The sequence below is a fragment of the Bos grunniens genome, chromosome 29 (genome assembly GCF_055505025.1).
Source record: "Bos grunniens cultivar Pamir isolate PY7600 chromosome 29, Bosgru_T2T1.0, whole genome shotgun sequence".
Classification (NCBI taxonomy): Eukaryota; Metazoa; Chordata; class Mammalia; order Artiodactyla; family Bovidae; genus Bos; species Bos grunniens.
This window is the reverse complement of record NC_141193.1, coordinates 13,847,882-13,874,097: the sequence shown is the minus strand read 5'-3', so window position 1 is coordinate 13,874,097 and position 26,216 is coordinate 13,847,882. Positions and strand designations below refer to the sequence as shown.

Genomic DNA, 26,216 nt, shown 5'->3' with positions numbered 1-26,216 from the left:
GTAGTAAGCAGGGGTTACTCTTTGTTATGGTGTGTGGACTCTCATTACAGTGGCTTCTCTAATTGCAGAGTGCAGAGTTAGTTGCCCCTTGGCAGGTGGGATCTTCAGGAACCCGGGATTAAACCTGTGTCCCCGGCATTGGCAGGTGGATTCTTAACCACTGGACCACCAGGGAAGTCCCACTATAATCATTTAATTATGTACAAGTATCTGTTTACTGTCTGGGTTCTCTGGCAGATTATAAAGTCTGTAATGGCAGGAACCATGATTGTTCTGGTCACTGCTGTTTTTTCGGGGTCTAGCACGGTGCCTGATACATAGCAGGAATATCGTAACTATTGTTGGTTGAATGACAGGCTGCCTGACAATCCAGGCATCTTAAGTATTTGTATGTGGTAGGAAATAAAAATCAATCTATTTAGAGGGGAACTTGAACCAGAGGTGGTTAGACTTGATTGAATCGACTTGATTGGATCGACAGCAGATAAGCTATAGAATCATAACCACACTTCCAGCAGATTCCTCTGGAAGACATTTATTGGATGGGTTGCAGAGAGAGGCAGCAAGACCCAATCATTCACTTTTTGGATAAATATTTATGCTAAGTGACTTTAGTTATGACTGACTCTGTGTGACCCTATGGACTGACCATAGCCTGCCGGGCTCCTCTGTCCATGGGATTCTCCAGGCAAGAATACTGGAGTGGGTTGCCATGCCCTCCTCCAGGGGGTCTTCCCAACCCAGGCATTGAACCTGCATCTTTTACCTCTCTTGTATTGGCAGGCAGGTTCTTTACCACTAGCGCCACCTGGGAAGACCCATCTTTATTGAGTACCCACTATGTGCCAGTCAGACATTATACTTGACATTGGGGATAGCACTTTGAGCAAAAACAGAGGTGTCCCCATGAAGGTGAAAGTGAAAGTCACTCAGTGATGTCTGACTCTATGTGACCCAATGGACTGTACCATCCCATGGAATTCTCCAGGCCAGAATACTGGAGTGGGTAGCCATTACCTTCTCCAGGGGATCTTCCCAACCCAGGGATCGAACCCAGGTCTCCCTCACTGCAGGCAGATTCTTTATCAACTGAGCCACCAGGGAAGCCCATGTCCCTATGGTAGGGAGCTTACAGCTGTCACAGAAGAATGGAGGAAACAGGGAGTTGTTTCCAGGCTTTTGAGTTTCAAAAGCCAGGCCCTCATGAAACAGAAAGGATTCAGGGCAACTGATTTTGGAGTAACTATTAGAGGTGAGAATTTGATCTCAGTTTCCTCCTCACTTCCCCCAGTCTCAATCTCTGCACAAAGGAGATAAAGATTACCTAAGGTTTGGAAGCAAAGAGGTGGGGGGAATGGCTATAAGATAACTGTCAGTGGGTTCTTGAGATTGGAACTCTATGCCCTGCTTCCCTAGGCCAAGACTGCTGCTGCTGCTTGAGAAGCAAGGGTACACATAGGTCAATAACCTAGAAGCTCCATTTCACAGGTAGATTAAGTTACAACCTTGTGGACAACTGATATAGGATTAAGCAGGACAGTGCACCTCAAACAACTAAGGATTAGGTGGATTCTCCCCCTTCACCCTGTTAATTTTCCAAAAGGTTTATACAGACTGTAAAACAAGGGTGGAAAGAGCCTTGAACTGTCTAAGAGTGTCCCTCCATTCAGATAGAAAAGAGAGTTGAAAAGAAGTTTACTTGGGACTTCCCTGGTGGTCCAGTGGCTAGGACTCTGTGCTCCCAATGCAAGGGGTCCAGATTTGACCCCTGGTTGGGAAACTAGATCCCACATTTGCAATTAAAGATCCTGCATGCCACAATGAAGACAGAAGATCCCAAGTGCTACAGTTAAGACCCAATGCAACCAAATAAATTAAATTTTTTTTTTTTAAGAAAGAAGAAGAAAGGTGGCTCAGTGGTAAAGAATCTGCCTGCCAATGCAGGAGATATGGATTTGATCCCTGGTCCGGGAAGATCCCACATGCCATGGAGCAACTAAGCCAATGTACCACAACTATTGAACCTGTGATTTAGAACCTGGGAACCACAACTACTGAGCCCACATGCCCAACTGAGCCTGAGTGCCCTAGAGTCTGTGCCCCTTAACAAGAGAAGCCACTGCAATGAGAAGCCTGTCCACTGCAATGAAGAGTAGTGCTCCCCCTCTCCACTCACCGCAACTAGAGAAAAGCCTGGGTAGCAATGAAGACCCAGCACAGCCAAAAATAGATACACAAATAAATAAATGAATTTAAAAAAATTAATTTTTCATAAGGGGCAAAATAGTTACATTTCCTGCACAGGAAATTCCGTGACATGAGATTGATAATCCTACGAATGAGAAATGATCTCACAAGCAAATGTGAAGATGCAACTGTTAGAAAGGCTGGGAGGTGTGACCAAGGATGCTACCAGAGTTTGTTCTGGAAGAAAGAGATCCTTAGCCAAAGCAGAGGGTCCGGGGGAAAATGAATGTGTCTGAAGGAAAGAAGCAATCTGACATGGGGACAGACTGGTTGCTACTCATGCATAGTCTGTGTACAACAAGGAATGTCACTTACCATCCAGTCCTACAAGGAAGGATTAAGTCATTAGCCACTACAGTCACTGCCCTAAGTACTTCTTGAAAGGAATTCAGGACAAAGAACAGGATGAGGCACACTGCGCTTTGGAAAAGTGCACAAAACAGGCCCTTAGATAATTAGCTATAAAATTTTTTATGAACCTCAATTCTTCTGTCCTCCTATACATAGAAAAGCACTAAAATCACAAACTGAGATACCTGTTCCTCATGGCTAGTAGTAACCTACAGAGATGTATGTGAGATTGTACATACACACACACACACACACACACACACACACACACACACACACAGAAGTCGCTCAGTCGTGTCCGACTCTTTGCGACTCCATGGATTATAGCCCACTAGGCTCCTTGGTCCATGGGATTTTCCAGGCATGAATACTGGAGTGGGTTGCCGTTTCCTTCTCCCGAGATTGTACATACTCTTTGGCCAAAATCACAGGTACACTGGCCTCTCTCCCTCCCTCTCATTAGCAGTTCCTTAGAGCTATCAGAGAGGCTGTCTCTCAGGCTATAGTCCTCAGTAAGATAAGGCATAGAACTCAACTCACAGCTCCAATGTCGTGCACTTTTTTTCCAGTTGACAGTTGGTGACCACACAGAGAGGGACCCAGAGCAGACTTCCCTCATTTGCCTGTACTCTAGAATGATCCAGAGCCCTGGTACCACCAAGGGCTCCTTGTGTCCATCTACCTCCTTGGTGTGTCCCAATGAAATTAGATGAGTCTCTCTTAAACTCCAGATCTCCCATCTCGGTTGACAATCCTGAGTTTTATTCACAGGTTGTTAAATTCCTTGGTATGAGAAGTGGGTTATCCTTGAACTTAGGTTCAAGAAGAGATAGCTGTATTTCCTGTATTGAGAGACATTGGGGAAATTTTCCTCAGGTGAAGCATACTGAGGAGGACTTCCCTGGTGGTACAGTGGATAAGAATCTGCCTGCCAGTGCAGGGGACACAGGTTCATTCCCTGGTCCAGGAAGATACCACATGCTTCAGAGCAACAAAGCCCATGGGCCACAACTACCGAGTCCATGGGCTGCAGCTACTGAAGCCCCTGTGCCTAGAGCCCATGGTCTGCAAGAGAAGCAACCACAAAGGGAAGCCTGTGCACGACAATGAAGAGTAGGCCCCGCTTGCTGCAACTAGAGGAAGCGTGTGAGCAGCAACAAAGACCCAGTGCAACCAAAAATAATAAATAAATACAATTATATTTTAAAAAGAAAGACATTGTGGAGGTTTGGACTGGGTGATGAGGTTGAAAGCCAACGACAGCTTCATAAACTCTAACAGAAAGTGAAAGTGTTAGTTGCTCAGTCATGCCTGACTCTTTACAACCCCATGAACTGTAGCCTGCCAGGCTCTTCTGTCCATGGAATTCTCCAGGCAATAATACTGAAGTGGGTTGCCATTCCCTTCTCCAGGGGATCTTCCCAACCCAGGGATCGAACCAGGGTCTCCTGCATTGTAGGCAGATTCTTTACCATTTGAGCCACTAGGGAAGACCAAACTTTAACAGGGTTAGTTGGAATTAAAGTGAAGCTACCACATGAGAGCTTTCAGCTCCAAAGATAAGGGACACAGTTCCAGACACAGTTCCTTCTGGCTGGTTTCAGCTTTCTCAGGCGAGACATTTATGGCAGTGGGGAAGGTGAGTCCTTATACCAAGCAGCAGTCCCATAGGGAAACCCACTCATTAACGTCGAAAAGTTGCTCATCAAAAGATGAACACATAAGGACTGGCCATCCAGTGCTATGAGAAACTGTGGGGGTGGGGTTTAGATTGCTGGAGGGAGAAAGCAAGGCAGGTAAAAGAGCTGCAATGACTCCAGGGTGACACCTAGAGGAATTAAGCTCACAAACAGCACGTGTCCACCAGATGGTTTTCAATAGTAATTTTATCTGGGCAAATGAACTTTAAAATTAGGGAATCAGTTCAGTTCAGTTCAGTTCAGTCGCTCAGTTGTGTCCGACTCTTTGAGATCCCATGAATCGCAGCACGCCAGGCCTCCCTGTCCATCACCAACTCCTGGACTTCACTCAAACTCACGTCCATCGAGTCGGTGATGCCATCCATCCATCTCATCCTGTCGTCCCCTTCTCCTCCTGCCCCCAATCCTTCCCAGCATCAGAGTCTTTTCCAATGAGTCAACTCTTCACATGAGGTGGCCAAAGTACTGGAGTTTCAGCTTTAGCATCATGCCTTCCAAAGAAATCCCAGGGCTGATCTCCTTCAGAATGGACTGGTTGGATCTCCTTGCAGTCCAAGGGACTCTCAAGAGTCTTCTCCAACACCACAGTTCAAAAGCATGAGTTCTGTGGTGCTCAGCTTCTTCACAGTCCAACTCTCACATCCATACATGACGACTGGAAAAATCATAGCCTTGACGAGATGGACCTTTGTTGGCAAAGTAATGTCTCTCCTTTTTAATATGCTGTCTAGGTTGGTCATAGCTTTTCTTCCAAGGAGCAAGCGTCTTTTAATTTCATGGCTGCAGTCACCATCTGCAGTGATTTTGGAGCCCCCAAAAATAAAGTCTGACACTGTTTCCCCATCTATTTCCCATGAAGTGATGGGGCCAGAGGCCATGATCTTCGTTTTCTGAATGTTGAGCTTTAAGCCAACTTTTTCACTGTCTTCTTTCACTTTCATCAAGAGACTCTTTAGTTCTTCTTCACTTTCTGCCATAAGGGTGGTGTCATCTGCATATCTGAGGTTAGTGATATTTCTCCCGGCAATCTTGATTCCAGCTTGTGCTTCTTCCAGCCCAGCGTTTCTCTTGATGTATTCTGCATAGAAGTTAAATAAGCAGGGTGACAATATACAGCCTTGATGTACTCCTTTTCCTATTTGGAACCAGTCTGTTGTTCCATGTCCAGTTCTAACTGTTGCTTCCTGACCTGCATACAGATTTCTCAAGAGGCAGGTCAGGTGGTCTGGTATTCCCATCTCTTTCAGAATTTTCTACAGTTTATTGTGATCCACACAGTCAAAGGCTTTGGCATAGTCAATAAAGCAGAAATAGATGTTTTTCTGGAACTCTCTTGCTTTTTCCATGATCCTGTGGATGTTGGCAATTTGATCTCTGGTTCCTCTGCCTTTTCTAAAACCAGCTTGAACATCAGGAAGTTCACGGTTCACGTATTGCTGAAGCCTGGCTTGGACAATTTTGAGCATTACTTTACTAGCGTGTGAGATGAGTGCAATTGTGCAGTAGTTTGAGCATTCTTTGGCATTGCCTTTCTTTGGGATTGGAATGAAAACTGACCTTTTCCAGTCCTGTGGCCACTGCTGAGTTTTCCAAATTTGCTGGCATATTGAATGCAGCACTTTCACAGCATCATCTTTCAGGATTTGAAATAGCTCAACTGGAATTCCATCACCTCCACTAGCTTTGTTCGTAGTGATGCTTTCTAAGGCCCACTTGACTTCACATTCCAGGATGTCTGGCTCTAGGTCAGTGATCACACCATCGTGATTATCTGGGTTGTGAAGATCTTTTTTGTACAGTTCTTCTGTGTATTCTTGCCACCTCTTCTTAATATCTTCTGCTTCTGTTAGGTCCATATCATTTCTGTCCTTTATTGAGCCCATCTTTGCATGAAATGTTCCCTTGGTATCTCTAATTTTCTTGAAGAGATCTCTGGTCTTTCCCATTCTGTTGTTTTCCTCTATTTCTTTGCATTGATTACTGAAGAAGGCTTTCTTATCTCTGCTTGCTATTCTTTGGAACTCTGCATTCAGAGGCTTATATCTTTCCTTTTCTCTTTTGCTTTTTGCTTGTCTTCTTTTCACAGCTATTTGTAAGACCTCCTCAGACAGCCATTTTGCTTTTTTGCATTTCTTTTCCTTGGGGATGGTCTTGATCCCTGTCTCCTGTACAGTGTCACAAACCTCATTCCATAGTTCATCAGGCACTCTATCTATCAGATCTAGTCCCTTAAATCTATTTCTCACTTCCACTGTATAATCATAAGGGATTTGATTTAGGTCATACCTGAATGGTCTAGTGGTTTTCCCTACTTTCTTCAATTTAAGTCTGAATTTGGTAATAAGGAGTTCATGATCTGAGCCACAGCCAGCTCCTGGTCTTGTTTTTGTTGACTATATAGAGCTTCTCCATCTTTGGCTGCAAAGAATATAATCCATCTGATTTTGGTGTTGACCATCTGGTGATGTCCATGTGTAGAGTCTTCTCTTATGTTGTTGGAAGAGAGTGTTTGTTATGACCAGTGCATTTTCTTGGCAAAAGTCTATTAGTCTTTGTCCTGCTTCATTCCGTATTCCAAGGCCAAATTTGCCTGTTACTCCAGGTGTTTCTTGACTTCCTACTTTTGCATTCCAGTCCCCTATAGTGAAAAGGACATCTTTTTTGGGTGTTAGTTCTAAAAGGTCTTGTAGGTCTTCATAGAACCGTTCAACTTCAGCTTCTTCAGCATTACTGGTTGGGGCATAGACTTGGATTACTGTGATAGTGAATGGTTTGCCTTGGAAACGAACAGAGATCATTCTGTCATTTTTGAGATTGCATTCAAGTACTGCATTTCAAACTCTTGTTGACCATAATGGCTACTCCATTTCTTCTGAGGGATTCCTGCCCACAGTGGTAGATATAATGGTCATCTGAGAAACAGGGAATAGAGTTTCCCAAAAAGAAGAAAAGAGGAGCCAACAAATACTTCCATAAGTATTTATTTAATTGGGAACTCAAGGAAACCCCACCCTGAAATGGCCAAGATGGGGTTGTTTCACATTCCAAAACTGGTTTTTGCATAGTTAAAGAAATTGGTTTGATAAAACATCTTTTCAAAATTCTGAACCTAGGGGAACAAAAGTCCTTCTAGGAGGAGCTTGCATTTCTCTCCTTGTGCCTTGAGATATAAGATGTTCTACCACGACTCTCAGGAACTCTTACATACATCACCTCCAATTTCTGAGACAGAGGGGAAAAAACAGAAAAGAGGCCTTTTTAAACGCAAGCAAGTAAATTTAACTTATTCTGTTCACTTACTTACAAACAAATGAGTTTTATATTGTCATAACTGATTAATGACTAAGTTTTTAGTTTTTATTTTATTTTTTAATGACTAAGCTTTTCAGTGAAGCTATGGGATATCTTGCTGTGTATGTCTATATGTCTGTGTATATGTTATAGATATATTTCTACCTCTGGGTAGTAACGCCAAAATTAATTTGTAAAGGAGCTCTATATAATTGGCTTAAATGAAATTGAGCACGTATATAAATGCTCAGAAATATAAAAGAAACTAACCCAAATGGATTTCAGGTTCACATGAATCTGGGAAATATTCAGTATTACAGTAATATCTGGTGGTAAACAAGTTTAAGCCTTTTGATTTGAATAATATTGAGATGACATAATCCTTTTATTGTATGTAGGGTTGTTAAAAGAGATCTGATTCTCTGTAATCAGAGAATCAAATAATATAATAAAATCAGATAATTAAATAAGATCTGATTATCTCTTACAAAATCTGTCAGCAAGAAAAATAACTTGCTATAGTGAGATTTTTACAAGTAAATTAAGTATAAATGAGATAAGAGTTTTTAGGCAAACTCTTTAGGAATGAACAAACAAGACCAAGCACTAAATTTGAAGAATGATCACGTTTGAATATGGAAAGAGGAACTGCCACTGAAGGAGAGGAACAAGGCTAGCAGTCAGAGAAGAGATTCTCTCTCTTTAGTTGCTAAGTCGTGTCGGATTCTTGCGACCCCATGGACTGTAGCCTGCCAGGCTCCTCTGTCCATGGGATTCTCTGGGCAATAACACTGAAGTGGGTTGCCATTTCCTTCTCGAGGGGATCTTCTCGACCCAGGAATTGAACCCGGGTCTCCTGTATTGCAGGCAGATTCTTTACTGACTGAGCTAGGAATAATTATGTTTTACAGTATGTTTACTTAAAAATAGTTTCTGCAGACTTTTGGTAATTTGAAACTTTGGAGTTTCGCTAAGTTAAGTCAAATGATAGAAGTTTATTGAATATCTAGGTCATTTACTGGAGAAGGCAATGGCACCCTGCTCCAGTACTCTTGCCTGGAAAATCCCATGGACGGAGGAGCCTGGTAGGCTGCAGTCCATGGGGTCGCTAAGAGTCGGACACGACAGAGCGACTTCACTTTCACTTTTCACTTTCATGCATTGGAGAAGGAAATGGCAACCCACTCCAGTGTTTTTGCCTGGAGAATCCCAGGGACAACGGAGCCTGGTGGGCTGCCGTCTATGGGGTCGCACAGAGTCGGACACGACTGAAGCAAGTTAGCAGCAGCAGGTCATTTACAAATAAAATAATATACTTCAAATTAATATAAAGATTCTTTTACAGAGAAACTAATGATATTTAGGACTATTAGTTAATATGAGACATTTTCTATAAGAAAGTACATGATTTTAGAAATTATAGCTAATAAGTTTGTCATTCTACAGAATGCTAGTTTAGTTCATAATTGCTTACTTCTTAACTTTTAATAGAAATTAAGGTTTTAATGGTTTAAGATTATAATTAAAACATATAACTCAAACTTTTAAAAATTAATAAGGAAAATATATATTTGTATGCAAAGGAAAAATAAAGTATAAAGAAAGGAAGTGAATTTTGTTAAGGGAAAAGGAAATAATTTTGTCCTAAAAAAGGTTAAAGACAGAGAGAGAAAAGGGACAGCACAGGACAAAATCTGAAGGTAAAACAAGAAAGTTACAGAAGGTTATGGAAAAGAAATTCTAGGAAAAGGGTTTTGTATGTGAGCAGGACTGGCTAAGATCAGAATTAACTTAATTGGTTGAGTTTTACTATTAAAAATATGCTGGTACAAAATTAGAATTTGTTTTTCTCTCTCTGTTAAGAGGGACAAAGTTTTCTTGGAATACTGATCTGCTTTTGATGGCAGATTGTCAAGTTTCTTTACCTTTTAAACAACCTGTTGTAAACTTTTGTATTTGCCTCTGAAATATTCTTTTGTCACTTGATTGAGGGCAGGAGGAGAAGGGAGTGACAGAGGATGAAAATGGTTGGATGGCATCACTGACTCAATGGACATGAGTTGGAGCAAGCTCTGGGAGATAGTGAAGGACCGGGAAGGCTGGCGTGCTGCAGTCCATGGGGTCGCAGAGTTGAACATGACTTAGCGACTGAACAACAACAATTGTCACTTAGTCAAATAAATATCGTTTCATAGTGACCTATGATCCTATTTGACCAAGTGTTTAATTTTTTTTCCTTTTTTAAATATTATTTATTTACTTATTTATTTTTTGGCTGCACTGAGTCCTCACTACTCCCTGTGGACTTTCTCTCGCTGCGGTGAGTAGCAGCCACACTCTGGTTGCGGTGCCCAGGCCTCTCATTGTGGCAGCTTCTCTTATTGTGGAGCGTGGGCTCCAGGTGCATGGGTTTCAGTAGTTGTGTCACATGGGCTTAGTTGCCCCTCGGCATGTGGAACTGACATGGGACTGAACCCATGTCCCCCAAATTGAGATGTGGATTCCTAACCACTGAACCACCAGGGAAGTCTCTAAAATTTTTGATATCTTTGACAAGCTTCCTCAAACCAATTTTAAAATGAAGTTCTTTTGACCTCTAGCTAACCTGGGGATACTTCAGAGGATACCAAAACATCTCAAAGAAAGATGATAAGTTAATTATGCTTATTTGGTATATTAAATTACAGGGGAAGCACTGTTAACTTTCTTAGGTTATAGTGTATGTTGTGTTAGTTGCTCAGTCATGTCTGACTCTTTGGGACCCCATGGACTGTATGTAGCCTGCCAGGCTCCTCTGTCCACGGAATTCTTCAGGCAAGAATACTGGAGTGCACTGCCATTTCCTTCTCCACTATGGGTAATTGTTATTAACATAAATGTTCTGGAAATTATATGAAATGCCTAAAATCTGACTGTGTCCTGATAAAATGTTATCAGTCATAATTCTAGTTATTAATATTCTATGTCACAAAAATAACTAAATTTTTTTGACAACTACATTGTAATCAGGTCTTTAGCCATGCCCTTTAAAATCTTTTGTCATTTATAGACAATTATTATTTTGCTCTGATGCTTCATAAAAATGCTTCATTTTCAAGAAGACTCATAGAAAGGGCTTTCTGATAAGTACAGGTTTCTGAAAATGTTTAGATTATATTGCTGAACTGGGTAAAAAATTAAAAGAATTCTAATGGAAAACTTGATGGCATCAAACCTATGAAGTATCAAGATTAACAAGTGTGGCTTTTTGTCTGAAATATTACTGAATTTTAATCTTTGCTTTCCAGATGTAAAGAAACCTTTCCCCTTAAGCTAACTGTGATTTACAGCAATCTGATGAATTATATCTTTGTAAGCAGAACTGAAACATTTATCTTTTCTCTCTACTTGATCCCTCCAGAATTTGGAAACTCTTAGTGAGTATTCTTATTTTCATGGCAATACTGTTATTTGCATAAATTCAGTAAGAACCTATTCTCCTTACAACAGCACACAATTGGAAACATTGGTTATACTCTCAAGGCTTTGATTGGAATGTTATAATTGAGAGATGTGCATAGACTCAGATAAGACAAGACAGCATTAAGGAACTAAGACTGACTTTATGGAGCCATTAACTTCTTGAAAAAAATAGTCTGGTACCTTGTAACCTTATCAGGTGAATAATTCAAGCCATTTCCCAGCAGGTTCAAGAACCTCAAGACATTTTGGATCCTCAAGAAGAGAGTTATTCACCCAAATTTATAGGTATCTCAAACAGAATCTGATGGCCAGTCCTTAGCATGACTTTCCTGGCCTTGAGAAACCTTTTATAGTTCAAACCTGAGAATCCTTATGAAAAGTTCTAGCAAAACCAATTTAAAAGAGCGTTTGTTGTTGTTCAGTAGCTAAGTCATGTTTGACTCTTTGTGACCCCATGGACTGAGGCACACCAGGCTCCCCTGTTCTTTACTATCTCCTCGAGTTTGCTCAAACTCATGTCCACTGAGTCCGTGATGCTATTTAACCATCTCATCGTCTCCTACCCGCTTCTCCTTTTGCCTTCAATTTTTCCCAGTATCTGGGTCTTTTCCAATGAGTCAGCTCTTAGCATCTGGTGGTCAAAGTACTGGAGTTTCAGCTTCAGCATCAGTCCTTCCAATGACTATTCAGGACTGATTTCCTTTAGGACTGACTGGTTTGACCTCCTTGCAGTCCAAGGGACTCTGAAGAGTCTTCTCCAGCACCACAGTTCAAAAGCATCAATTCTTTGGCACTCAGCCTTCTTTGTGGTCCAACTCTCAAATATGTACATGACTACTGGAAAAACCATAGCTTTGACTATATGGGCCTTTGTTGGCAAAGTGATGTCTCTGCTTTTTAATATGCTGTCTATGTTGGTCATAGCTTTTCTTCCAAGGAGAAAGCATCTTTTAATTTCATGGCTGCAGTCACTGTCTGAAGTGATTTTAGAGCCCCCCAAAATAAAACCTGTCACTGTTTCCACTTTTCCCTTTCTATTTGCCATGATCTTGATGGAACCCCAAAATTCTGAGTTTTAAGCATATATGGTCAATTATACTTATATATATAATCAGGTTAAGTTTATTGAAACTGGACTCATTTTGCAAGCAAATTAGTCTTAATCTGGCTATATTTTGTAGCGACAAGGATAGTTTTCAAAAGAAAAATTATGTTTCAGTAATATACCTTTGTAGATATTAAGTTCTAGTGCTGTTAGTTGTCTTTGAGTTTTGGTATTTACTGCCTAAGACTTACTTCCCAGATGACTCCTTTTTACCAATTTGCATTATTGTAAGGTTTAATGAACTATTCAAAGGACAGTCTAAAATTGATTCTGATGTTTACCCTAGTAATCTATCTTTGGATGAAGATCAGATGTGCCATGACCTGAAACAAGGAGATTTCAAACTGGAAAAGACATCATTTAAAGAACTGTCTCCAAACCTAGATGAAAGGATTTTTATCATATTCTTAACTAGCTCATGTGCAGTGAAACCAAAGAGAATTAACTCCTGCATTCATTCCTCCCACTTTAAAAAGGGCCCCTGTTCCAGACTGGTCTAAAGATAGGACTGCTGACCTCAATATCACCTTAAAAGAATACCCACACCAGGATGAGAAGAAGATGACATGAGAAGTGAACAGCTATTCCAAGATGCTGGGCCTGACCTGTGTGATCATTTATAGTGTTTTCTTGGTTTCTATCATGGATACACAAATCCTATGCAGAGTTTAAAAATCAATCCAATTGTTGTATTTATGGTCAATTACCCATGTTCAGTACTTTTGGTTTACCTTGGTGAATTTTTTCCACTCCAAGGCTTGCTTGGATGGCCCTTAGGAAATTTATTCTAGAAGAAAAAAGTTATATAGTTCTGTTCAAGTCCTTATTGATATTACTAGATGGGACTCCCTCACTTGGCTAATCAATCATACCAGCTCTGCCCCTGGCCATAAATACAATTTTTCTTTAAAAGTTAATCACTCAAGCTCAATCAGAACAATGAGCTAAATGTTAGTCAAAAATCATAACCTCCTGCTTACTGGGAGAGACCATCCCTCAATTATGGGATGGATTTATATTGTTAATACCAGGCTATAGTCATTTAAATTTAAAGGCTTCCTTATGGTGGGAACAATTAAATTATACTAGAGATAAGGAGCTTAATAACATTAGGAAATTGGGCAGAGTGCCTTATGAACAACGTCAACTTATCATTACCTTTAAAGATAGCAATTGGTATGGAACAGATGGGTCAGGTGACCAGGGCTCACATCCAATGTAGGTTCTTGGTTTAAATGCTAACTTAAGGGACTTCCCTGATGGTCCAGTAGCTAAGACTCCACACTTTCAATGCAGAGGGCCAGGGTTCTGTTTCTGGTTGGGGACCTAGACCCCACATGCTGCAACTAAGAATTTGTATGCCGAAACTAAAGATCCCTCACTCCACAACTAAGACTCGGTGCAGGCAAATAAATAAATTAAAAAAATCCTTACTACTAACTGTACTACCTGTATTCTGCTTACTCTACAAGATTGTCGTTTTTCACATTACCCAAAGTGCTACTGAGATTCTGACAAATATTTTGATGACCAAGCAGCTTGAAACAGTCAACCAAATATACAGCTGTTTAGTCCCTAAGTTGTGTCTGACTCCTTTCGACTCCATAGACTCAGTGTGCCAGGCTCCTGTGTCCATGGAATTCTCCAGGCAAGAATATTGGAGAGGGTTGCCATTTCCTTCTCCAGGAGATATTCCCAACCCAGGAATTGAACCTGGCTCTCCTGAGTCACTTGCATTGGCAGGCAGATTATTTCCCACTGAACCACCAGGGAAGCCCCGGCCAAATATATAGTTCTATATAAAATTAAAATAATTGTAATAATGTAACTCTGGACAGAGAAGCCTGGCATGCTGCAGTTCATGGGGTCACAAAGAATCAGACACCACTTAGCGAGTGAACAATAGTGTAACGGAAATGGCAACCCACTCCAGTGTTCTTGCCTGGAAAATCCCAGGGACGGGGGAGCCTGATGGGCTGCTGTCTATGGGGTCGCACAGAGTCAGACACGACTGAAGCGACTTAGCAGCAGCAGCAGCAGACATGGGAAGAGGCAACAAAAGGGAATCATTTCCTGAAACATAGCAGACTAGTGAGACAAGTGGTTCAGATACTTTTACGCTACTATTAACAGGGACATTAATAATGCACTGAGTGGCATATCAAGGGAATCCTCTCCTGACCTAGGAATAAGCCTTCCTGGCACCATGGGACAATTTGGTTATGAAATACCTCCCAAACCTTGGTTAAATTTAGGACCACAAGGTGGCACTGTAAAACAAGGAATGTCACTCACCATCCAGTTTCACAAATCTTCTAGAGTAAGTCCTCAGCACTGACCTACAATACACCCTGAAAGAAATTCAGGATGAAGAACAGGGTGAACCACTGTGCTTTGAGAAAACAGGCAAAACAGACCCTTAGATAGCTAGATATGATAGGAACATTTTTGTGAACCCCAATTCTTGCATTTTCCCATACTTAGAAAAGCATTAAAATAATGAACTGAGATACCTGTTCCTCTCGACTAGCAGTAACCTTCTTCCAAGATGTATGCTGGATTGCACACACCACTTACCAAAGTTACAGATATACTGGCCTCTCCCCTACCTCTTGGGAGTAGTTTCTCAGAGCTATGGAAGCTGCTGCTAAGTCACTTCAGTCGTGTCTGACTCTGTGCGACCCCATAGACAGCAGCCCACGAGGCTCCCCCATCCCTGGGATTCTCCAGGCAAGACCACTGGAGTGGGTTGCCATTTCCTTCTCCAATGCATGAAAGTGAAAAGTGAAAGTGAAGTCGCTCAGTCGTGTCTGACCCTCAGTGACCCCATGGACTGCAGCCTACCAGGTTCCTCCAACCATGGGATTTTTCCAGGCAAGAGTACTGGAGTGGGAGGCCATTGCCTTCTCCCAGAGCTATGGAAGGCAGAATTAAAAAGCTGATTCAGGGAGGGAGGGGAAAAATAGATTTTTGTTTTAGAGTGTTGAGTTTCAGAACTGTTTCAGGAACATCAAAGGGGAACTTACCTACATAAAAGCATTTGGACAGCAACTTAAATTTAAAAAACAAAAAACTCCACTTACTTAATCAGAAAAAGTTCACTCCACTTATTTCCTTGAATCTCCATACCTGCTAAGAAGTGAAGATGTATGTTAAGATCTTCTGATGTAGTCCAAAAATCTTGGCTTTCTCTGCCCACTGAAGCCAAATAAAATATGGAGACAAGGTTTGGAAGAAATAGAAAGGTGGCTTCAATCCTCAGGTGGAGGAAGGGAGACAGAGCAGGCTCCTGCCTCAGGCACTGGGCTTCCCTTCCTCCAGAAATCAGAGGATTATATAGGTGAGGGCACAGAGTCAAGGGTCAGTGACAAAGAACAAAGGTGTAAGGATCTTATATTCTTTTTCCTCTTGCGCTGTTTCAAAAACAGATATAGACTGGAGTCAAGCAGCCTGTTAGTTGGGTCCATTGTCTTTCCTGGAGCCTTCCCCTGGTGACTCAGTTGGTAAAGAATCTGGCTGCCATGCAGGAGACCCAGGTTTTATCCCTGGGTCAGGAAGTTCCCCTGGAGGAGAAAATTGCAATCCACTCCAGGATTCTTGCCTGGAAAATCCCATGGACAGAGGAGCCCATAGGGCTATGACCCACAGGGTCGCAAAGAGTTCCAACCAAAAGGACTGAACGAATTTTGCATTGCATGCATGCACTGACTACAGACAGGAACATTCAAAGTAAAAAAAAGTGCTCAGAAAAGGGCAAGAGAAAAAAAGAAAACTTTTTCCTTTTTCTCACTGGAACACTTTTAGTACTTTATAGAATTAAAAAACAAAATTCAGCCAAATACATTTCAAATATCTAATTAGTTATAGAAGATTCATAAATTAGGCAGCATCCCATATCTCCAAAGAGCTATAGTAAAGGAAAGGTTTTCAAACGCAGGACATGAAATCCATAAACAGAAGAAAAGATTACTTTAGGCATGAAAATGAAAGTGGAAAGTCGTGTAGTCCTGTCCAACTCTTTGCTATCCCCATGGACTATACAGTCCATGGAATTTTCCAGGCCAGAGTACTACAGTGGGTAGCCTTTCCATTCTCTGGGGGATCTTCCCAACCCAGGGATCGAACCCAGTTCTCCCGCATTGCAGCCATAGGTAACATATTTTATGGGGAATGGAAGGGATCTATATGGCAGATTATTTCAGTTTCCTTTGGGGACAACAGAGACCCCGTGTGACAGATGGCCTCATTGGTGCTGACCAAAAAATTCCTAACTTGTTAAGACTACATTTCTGAATGACGTTGAAATTTAAGCTACGACAGGTATTAATTCCCGGATTAGGGACTTGTCCTTACAATAAGTGACTCCATTTCAAGCCTACAGTTTTCTTTCAAACAATAGTAAAGTTGAAATAAGGACATCCAGAGAGATGAAGTGACCTGCCAGAATAACAAAGCAGGCAAAAGACCTCTTCATTCCAAATCCCGCGGCGTTCTCCCTCACAATGCTGCCTTTTTGACTGAAATGGGTCTGGAAGTTAGTGCCCTTCCCTCTCTAAAACTGAGAGAACATTTAGGAACCATCTGCAGAGTTAAGGAGTGGAAATGATCTCAGAGGGAAAGGATGCATTTTCCCGGTTGAGCGCCTCTTACTGCTCCTCTAACACCCTTTCCCCTTTGTGTCTTTTAAGCGCGAAAAATTTTCTCAAAAGACCAGGTGCGCTCAGGCTCCTCTTTCTTAGAACTACATTTCCCACAATGCCTCAGGAGGCCTCACATAGCTGGAGAACTACAATGCCCGAAATGCCAAGGGGTTTTTGTTTTTGTTTTTTTAAGAGGCAGATAAGCTTCCATTCCAAATTAAAAAATGAAGTTTACCCACTCTATAGTCCAGATATAGTCACTTTCCCCTTTCCTGCCAGAGACTTCCGTTTCCAGCTCGAACTTCCGACTCCATTATTTTCCCGGTGGGAATGCCTGGGATAAATACGCAAGCGGAGAGTAGAGCGCATGCGCTGACCGGCACCGGACTTTGGGCTTTTTGGGCGGCCCGCAGGTCCGGGCACGTCCCGCCTTGCGCGTGCGCAGACGATAAACCAACGCCCCAGAGTTGAGGCGCGGGTGTAGTGCCGCGTTTTAGTGAAGTCGCACGTGAAGAGCAGCGGTGGCCAGAGCCCGGTGAGTGCAGGCTGAGACCGGGACTCGGGGGCTGCACGCGGGACTGGGTGGCGGCGGCCGCTGCAGGTGTGAGCCCGGCGGCCGCGAGGCCTGACGAGCGCCTGTGGGGAGGGGTCCGAAGTCGCGCGGCGGGCAGTCTTAACAGTGGACCCGGATCCTCGTTGCTATGCAACAGGGGGCGTCGTTACTAAGTAACAGGGGAGGTGCGCGTTTCCGGGGAGAAGAGTTCGCGGTGCTGCTCCAAGGTCCGGTCGAGGACACGCGGCTGTCAGGTTTGCGGGACCAGGCCAGCGCTGAGCCCCTCGACCCCAACTCCCGCCTACGACTCGGCCTCCCGCGGCTTCGCTCCGAGCCGTTTGGGGGTACCCCGAACCCCTGGGCCGCGCCGCGTCCCTTGCCGGCGACGTCACTCAGCAGCCTTGGCAAGGGACACGCTGTTCGAAATAGCACAAGCATGCCACTGACACCCTGTCTCGGGAAGGCCGGGCCCTGGGGAAAGCGCCGTGCGCATGGGAAGCTGCCCCTTTGCTCGTCGCCCTGCCCCCAAACAGTTGCTGGGCAGCAGCTGTTAGGGGTTTAGCGGGGGCTGCCCCCACCTGCCGGGACGCTGACTTCATACTCCCGAGTAGCAGCTTCACCCGGTTTAGGAGCTTCTTTTCCACGCAGCTGTGCTTTTCGAGTGGCCGCTGCATATTTGGATCAACTTTAAAATAGTCCTCTCCGTACCTCTCCATGGCTCTCCGTTGTCATTCTCACCGCTTCTTGGGCTTCTTGACACTCATTTAACAAGCATTTATTAGTCATTGTTCTGTGCTAGGCACTGGGAATTCCAAGGAAGGTTAGCTATCAAGTGTGAAGGGGAGGTGCTCAAAGTCTTTTGGGGAAGGCAGGCATAAAAACTGCTAAATTATGCTACAGTGCAATGAGTGGTATATTGGCAATTTGTGGGCTACAACTTTCCTATAGATGTTTATAGTTTACAAAGTTCTTGTAGAAACATGTTAACTACTTGCATTAACTCTTAACCTCATTTGATCCCATTTTAGATTTGAGGAGACTGAAACTCAGACAGTTAAGTAATAAGGTAGAAGGTAGTGGCTTCTAAATTTTATTTTTTTTGGCCGCGCTGCAGTGCATGTGGGATCTTAGTTCCCTGGTCAGGGATTGAGCCCACACCCCCTCCACTGGAAGCATGGAGTGTTAACCACTAGACTGCCAGGGGAGTTCAGTAGTGGCTTCTAGTGTGTGGCAGAACTGAACCTGGGACAGGAAAGTCTAGAGTGCTTTGTACACTGCTGAATTTGGGCGGCTTTGCCCGAACAGTAGACTTTCCCCTGTGCTGCTGATCATTTGTGGCAGTTGTCCTGTTATGCATCAGAAATCCCCAAGGAGCTCTGAAAAAAAAGCCTGAACCTGACTCTGGGGAGAGTCCAAGTAAAGAAGCCCTGGGGGCTGGAGGGTGCAGGTGGGACAGACACTCCAGATTGAGGAGGCTCAAGCCCTTTTCATGGCAACCACAATTGAGAACTGCTTCTCCATGGGGGCAGTTTCTACAGTGATGGGGAAATCAGGACCGGCAGAAGGCACAAAATCAGCTGCCCCTCCTGCTGTGTTGTGATTTATAGTGCGAGAGGAAGCGACAGGAGGAAGGAGCCTTGGCAGGGAGCCTGGGGACCGCCCTACCCTACCCTCTTAGCAAACCACAGCTAAACATATAGTGTCTTCTCACTGCTCCTGCTGCTGCTAAGTCGCTTCAGTCGTGTCCGACTCTGTGCGACCCCATAGACGGCAGCCCACCAGGCTCCCCCGTCCCTGGGATTCTCCAGGCAAGAACACTGGAGGTGGTTGCCATTTCCTTCTCACTACCACAGTTAAATGAAGCAGTTTCCCCAGTTCAGCCTGTCCCTGCCCAAGCCATATTGCTGCTGCCTAAACAAAAGTGGCAGGTCTAGTCCCAGCTTTTTGCTGCAGAACCATGACCTGTGAGTCCAGCAGGTGGGTCATCATCTGGTGGGTGGTCTCCTTGTGGGAATCTGGGTGCCCTCTGTCTGTGAGGTGGTTGATTTGGGGCAGAACCTTAAGCTCCTTGAGGGCAGCAACCATGTCTTAATGAGGCAGGGTGGGTGGGATGTGGAAGGAGCAAAAGGGCAAGGTTTAGACCCTGGGTTCTGGAGTTAGGTCCCCGTCCTGCTGTGTGAACTTGAACAACACTTGATCTCTCTAAGCCATAGTTTTCTGAGTAAATGTGGAGAAATAACAGTATCTTATAAGATTGTTGTGGACTTAAATGTGATGGTGAAAGAACAAGCACTTTGTAAATTATCAAGCAACACACACACACACACACACACGCACACAATTTGTTGTTGTTGAGTGCCTGCTATTTGCTGAGACATTTAAGACATCCTTCCTCTCAGAGCTCATGGCTGCTGCAGCCCCTGACTCCCATGGCTTCTTTTTATCAAAAGTATTTGGTTGGGATGAAGTGAGGAGGTATCATGGCGATGGGTTAGACCCTTGCTGAAGGAGAAATGAGGAGGAATCCTGTTAAAGAAAACAATTTGAAGAGAAAGGGAAAAGTAAAAGTGTTAGTCGTGTCCAACTCTTTGTGACCCTATGGACTGTAGCCTGCCAGACTCCTCTGTCCATGGGATTCTCCAGGCAAGAATACTGGAGTGGGTAGCCAGTCCCTTTTCCAGGGGAATCTTCCCAACCGGGATCGAACCCAGGTCTCCTACATTGCACGCAGATTCTTTACCATCTGAGCCACCAGGGAAACCTTTGAAGAAAGGGAGTAGCTTTCTTATCTGCAAAGGGCTCACTCCGGAATCGGGTTAGATTTGGTTGCTGGTACATTTCCGAAGGTTGACTGGCAGGCAATGCCAGCCTCACTGTGGAGAGTTTATTTCAAGGTCCCCCTAGTTTCCTCAGATTTCCGGGTGGCTCAGTGGTAAGGAAAACACCTGCCAATGCAGGAGATGTAGGAGCTCTGGGTCTGATCCCTGGGTCAGGAAGAACCTGTGGAGGAGGAAATGGCAACCCGCTCCAGTATTCTTGCCTGGAGAATCCCATGGACAGAGGAGCCTGGCGGGCTACAGTCCATGAGGTTGCAAAGAGTCAGACCCGACTGAGCGATTGAGCACACACAACTCCCCTGGACTGAAGCAAATGGCTGCCTGAAGGTTGAGGCTGGCACAGAACGCAGGAGACTTCCATTTGGGGGTGGGGGTGGGGAGCAATTCACGTCACCTTGACCTTCAAGATAGGAGAAGTCATCGGATCCCTCTGGGTGGAGGTCCTTGGATATAGAATCCAACCCAAGATAGCATCCCTGCTCGTTACGTCCCCAGTGCAGTCATGACCCAGATAGACCAGGAACTGACCTGTGCTTTCCTCATCTCTGACCACGGGCAGGCAGGAACCATCTGGTTCTTGATTTGTGCCAGAAGAAGAGTAGAAGACTTCCCAACCTGAGGTTGTTCCCTCTGAACTGTCTGTTTTGCAGCCTGCCTGATCCTACAGGTCTCAGGAGGGATTTAGAGCAACTGTTCTGTGCCAGAAAGTGCCCCAAATGTGATATTTTTATAACTGGTTCTTGGACCCTCCTTCCCACTAAACAAAAACGAGAATATCTTCTCCTCCTTCTTGATTTCTGGCTGACTACCTGAGGGCCCTGGTAGCTACAAAAACTTCAAACACCTGACTGCTCCTGCCTCAGGGGCCTGGCTAAGCCTCTGCTCCTCAAGTCTAAATCTCTGACACTCCCAGGAGCTGCAGGTTCATTTCTGAGCCTGGAAGAGAACAGGGAATTTGCCGGTGCTGTTTGACTTTTCTCAAGCACGGTAGCAAATAGAAGTTGGAACTGAAAACGTTTTTCTTGGCTAAATCCACTGGTACTTCAATGAGTTGATACTTGTTGGGTCTTAACTTGCCTACAGCATCACATTACAGAGGAGATCAGAGCATAAGACACAAAGCAGTTAACTGAATTATCACCAGTAATTCATGGAGTGGACTGGTAGATGCCAAGTCTATTTTAGCTCATGAATAATCTCTTGGGTGACTTTCCAATCACTTGTGAGATTTGAGTTGGAGAGGATACAGCACGGTGGTATATGTGAGGGTGCTGATGTCACGTGCATGCATGCTGAGTTGCTTCAGTGTCCAACTCTTTGTGACCCCACGGACTGTAGCGCGCCATGCTGCTCTGTCCATGGGATTCTCCCGGAAGGAATACTGGAGTGAGTTGACATGCCCGCCTCCAGGGGATGCCCGCCTCCAGGGGATCTTCCCAACCTAGGGATCAAATCGGTGTCTCCTTGTCTCCTGCACTGCAGGCAGATTCTTTCCCGCTGAGCCACCAGGGAAGCCTGATGTCAGGTATACCTGAATTCAAATTCTGGCTCACCTACTTACTACTTATCCTTCCTCAGTTTCTTCATCAGTTAAATGGGGGATAAGAACAGTACCTACCTAATGGGTTGTAGTGAGGATTAAATGAGATAGGTGGCCCATGGTTAACTTTTTATTATTAATAATATTGTTCCTTAAAAGTTGTGCTTTAACTCTTTGCCTCCGTTGGGGGCTGGGGAGTTGAGGTCATTCAGTGTGAGTGGATCTTGACTTTGCACAGTGGAATCCTCTGGGGGGCTTTTGGAGGTCTAAGCCGGGGCCATACTCACCGTGACATCAGAACCTCCTGTCTTTAGGGCAGAGGCATCAATAGTTTGTGAAGCTTCCAGATGTTTCCAGTGAGCAACCACAGTTGTGATCCACCTTCACTTCTATAATTTGGAAGCAGAAGTTTAGGTCCAAATCCTGGCCTTTCTCCTTAGCCCCAGTGACCTTGGGTGGATGACAAAGTCCTAAGTCTCAGTCTCTTCTCTACCCATAGTGGTGAGGAGGATAAGGACCATCTCACGTGATACTCCTGCAGAACAGATGGCCTGTGTACAGTGTGTTCTTGTGTATTTGAGCACCCAACCAAGCATGTTTCTTTACATCTTTACGCAGTGGTAATCCTATTTGAGTGCAATTTTTAAGTTTGTAAAATATATGTATTAGCTTTATCTAAAGTAGATTATAACTTCCTTGGGGACAAAGCTTTATAGTCTTATATATATATATATATTTTTTTTTTTTTTTTTTTTTTTTTTTTTCTTTAATGCCCAAAGCACCTAATACACAAAGGCAGGCCTTCAGGTTTTTAGAACTGGAGTAAGCCTCAGAGAGATCTTCTCATCCACCTTAAGGCGCTGACGTATACTTACTGGTTTATTAATATGCAAACAGTAAAGAACTTGAAAGAGGAACCTGTGAATCAGATGGTTGTACCCAGCTGAGGCTGAAAGTCTCAGTTCTGCGTTTCAACTAACAGGGAGGGGTGGAGGAGGGTGCTGGGGCAAGTCGCACTCAGGACAGTGGGTTTCTCTGCCAGTTCGGGCCCTCACTCATACCATGCTTCTCAACCCTGACAGATCCAGCCATGGCAGGCTTAGGCAGCGGTTCGCCATGGGGCAAGTATCTGTTCAAAGTTGTCCTGATGGTGCTCATGGCCCTCCTGCTCCTGCACTCAGCGTCTTCCCAGTCACATCGAGACTTTGTGACGCCGGGCCAGCAGAAGAGGGAGGCCCCAGTTGATCTCTTGAGCCAGATCGGTAGCTCTGTGCGGGGAACCTTGGATACCTGGATTGGGGCAGAAACCATGCACCTGGTTTCCGAGGTAAAGAGAGTGTTCCCTGCTGTGACCACACATGTTAAGGACAGAGGAGCCGTTGTTCATGGCCACCTGTCTTGACTCCACATCCTCTGTATCATAATCCGTGGGGCAGATAGCCCCCCAGTTCCACGGAATGAAGCCAGACAGCCCCTGCCTCTTGCACCCCCTTTGTTTCATTCCTACCCCAGAGCGTTTAGCTCCACCCCCATCTTTCCCTTATCCCTGCCTTTTCTTGCCAGAAAGACTGGGAAATGAGCCATCTTTGTAAACCTATGTCACTGGTGACGATGTGTCTGACTTTGGTCTAAATCTGACCTTAAGTCTTAAATTGGCCAAATATCAAGACCTGAGTCCATACTTTTACCTGGAGAGGCGGGAGTGGGGATGACTCAGGGCCTTAAGGCAGGGCTGTCTCTTCTACCCAGTGGCATCCCAAGCATGTTGCCATATACTTTTGATAGGTCTTATTGAATACCTGAAACAAAGATCTTACCATTTATAAGATCCATAATACAGAAGAGCCGATTGACTTCATTGTCACTGAAACAGCCTAGCCCGTCAGGGATGCTGCTTCCCAGACCTTCAATCCTTGGGAGGCTAGGAGGACCCCCCACCAAATTTTACAGGGTGACTGCTTCAGGGATTTGATGATTCTCCCACACATCCACATTCACCCACTACCACCACCAAAGTATTTGAGCACATCAGTTGAATTAGGGCCCCAGTGTCATGGGTTCCAGCTCAGGAAGGAGAAATGGCCTGTCCCCATGCACTGGAAGGTGGCTGTAGAAGGGACCCCTCGGCCAGGACGAGAAGCAGGTGGAGGCGTTCCTGGCTGGTGGTGGTGAGGCTCAGAGAGGAAGAACATCATTAATTATGGACTCATCTTGTGCCCTCCTCTTCCCACAGACCTTGGCGCAGATAATGTGGGCCATCTCGTCAGCCATTTCTGTGGCCTTCTTCGCACTGTCTGGGATCGCTGCTCAGTTGCTGAACGCCTTGGGGCTAGAAGGTGAGTGGCAGAGAACTGGTTAGGTCAGCTGGAGATTAACGTGTCACTTCCTGTTTGTGAGAGTTTATCTTTTCAAAGTCTAGACTTTTCCCTAGCTGTTTAACTCCTCCCAGGTCTCTCCAGAGGCAACCTAAGAGCAGGCTACTAACTGTGGCATCGCACTAAGCCGTAGCATCTTTTCTAACCAGCACCCACAGTGGCTCACTCCCATTTCACAGATGCAATGGACTCAGCCAAGGGAAGGAGTCTGCCCTCAGTCAGCTGGACCCGATGCTGGGATTTAAGCTCCATGACCTGAGGGGAAAGGATTTTTCCTTGGCTAAGGGGGTTTGGCTCTTCCCCTTTTTATTGGTCCTTGCCAGCTCCCCCCACTCCCTTCACCATGCCAGGGTGGCTGATTCTATGACTCTCTCTCCTTCCAGGAGATCACCTCACCCAGGGCCTGAAGCTCAGCCCCGGCCAAGTCCAGACCTTCCTGCTGTGGGGAGCAGGTGCCCTGGTTGCCTATTGGCTGCTGTCAGTGCTCCTCGGCTTGGTCTTGGCCTTGCTGGGGCGGATCCTGTGGGGCCTGAAGCTTGCCCTCTTCCTGGCTGCCTTTGTGGCCCTGGTGAGGTCCGTGCCTGACCCCTCCACCCGGGCGCTGCTTCTCCTGGCCTTGCTGACCCTCTACGCCCTGCTGAGCCGGCTCACTGGCACCCGCGCCTCGGGGGCCCAGCTGGAGGCCAAGGTTCGGGGTCTGGAACGCCAGGTGGAGGAGCTGCGCTGGCGGCAGAGGCGAGCGGTCAAGGGGCCCCGGAACGTGGAGGAGGAGTGAGAGGGTCGTCGGACGCCACCCCCTGCATCATACCAAAGAGCCCAGCTGCTTCTGGGTCACACAACCCTCCTTCCAGCCCCCTGCCTCTTTCTTGCCCTGTCTCTGAATCTTTCAGACCTTTCTCTCTGCAGACCCCTTAGCCGAGAGAGGAAGACCATGCCCCGACTTGTCCTCAGGGGCCCTGTCCTCTGAGGTTCTCTGGTTTGGGCTTGGTTCTCCCCACTTTCTCTGCTCCCAGCCTGTCTTAGCAGGGCAGGTGGTTGGCGGGGGGCTCCTGCCAGCTTCTGCACCTGCTCTCAGCGAGCACCCCGATCACTGCCAGTGGCCTCCATGACTCAGCCACGACTTGCCTTCCTCCAGTGCTCTTTCCCTCCTGTCCTTCTCTACCTCCCCCTTTGCCAAGTCCCCTCCTTCCATCCTTGTTTGTCTTCTCCTCCCAGCCCTGTACTCCAACCAAACCCCGGTCCCTCAAGGCGTGCTCCTTTCCCTTTCATTGCCCGGTGGTGGGGAGAGGCAGGGCCTATGGGGCCTGAGGGCAAACAGAAGTGAGGAAGTTCCCACCTGGGGCCGGGGCTGGAACGTACCTTGAGTCTGTTACAAGTGCCTTAATCTGAGCCAGCGGGGTCCTCCGTTTGCCCGCTGCTGCCATACTGTATGTAAGAAACTGCCCTGTGGCTGCTTTGTGTCAAGAGGAAAGTGGTTCCTCTCGGATTCTTGATTCCCCTTCAGCCAGAGCAAAAGATGACTGCTTTGCAGGCTTGTGCCTGCAAGTAGGACCCTGCGATGGGATCCCCCGTGGGGGTTTCAGAGACCCCGAAGAAGGAAAGAGGACTCATCTTCCTGTCTGCACAGCTCCAGGCGGTTCTCCATCTCTCTCTCCGTCACTGCCACTGAGGAGTCGCTGATCAGCGGCCCAGGAGGAGCACAGCACAGACAACAGAGATGCACCACACGGCCCCTTCTCATGCCCTGCAGCTGAGATGGCCCCACTGTGGGGGCCACTCATTTCTTCCTCCAAGGCTCTGGTGGAGGTGGGTGGCTTCCTCTGCCAGGCCCTGCACACGATGTGAAGAGTGAAGAAATGCCCAGTTCTTACTGTTGAGGTTGAAAGGAATCACAGCTGCAGTGATATATATATATATATTTTTATCGGCGCTTGGTTGGTTTTAAATAAAGTGCACGCTATTTTATTATCTCTTTCCGGATAAAATGTATTTGCTAAAAGTCTGGCTTGCCTTGATTGCTCCCTCTCCAGCTAAACCCATTTCTGCGGAGCTGCTTAGTTTCTCCCTGCAGGTGCCAAATAGGGAGAAAGGGAGTGAGAAAGACAGCTGGTACCA

General features: G+C 45.3%; 1 protein-coding gene and 1 long non-coding RNA gene across 2 annotated transcripts; one reads left to right on the top strand and one right to left on the bottom strand.

Moving 5' to 3' along the window:
• Positions 1-7,263: 7,263 nt before the first annotated feature.
• On the bottom strand, positions 7,264-17,323 carry LOC147342156 (uncharacterized). Its single transcript, XR_015157370.1, has 4 exons — positions 17,036-17,323; positions 15,240-15,285; positions 14,452-14,507; positions 7,264-7,520 (listed from the first exon to the last, which is right to left on the bottom strand). It is a non-coding gene; the product is annotated as an uncharacterized LOC147342156 (long non-coding RNA).
• Positions 17,255-26,069, top strand: TMEM109 (transmembrane protein 109). Its single transcript, XM_086383090.1, has 4 exons — positions 17,255-17,331; positions 22,809-23,053; positions 23,960-24,062; positions 24,485-26,069. Exons 2-4 carry the CDS (start codon positions 22,817-22,819, stop codon positions 24,874-24,876), a joined length of 732 nt encoding a protein of 243 aa, XP_086239216.1. The 5' UTR covers positions 17,255-17,331; positions 22,809-22,816; the 3' UTR covers positions 24,877-26,069.
• Positions 26,070-26,216: the final 147 nt, after the last annotated feature.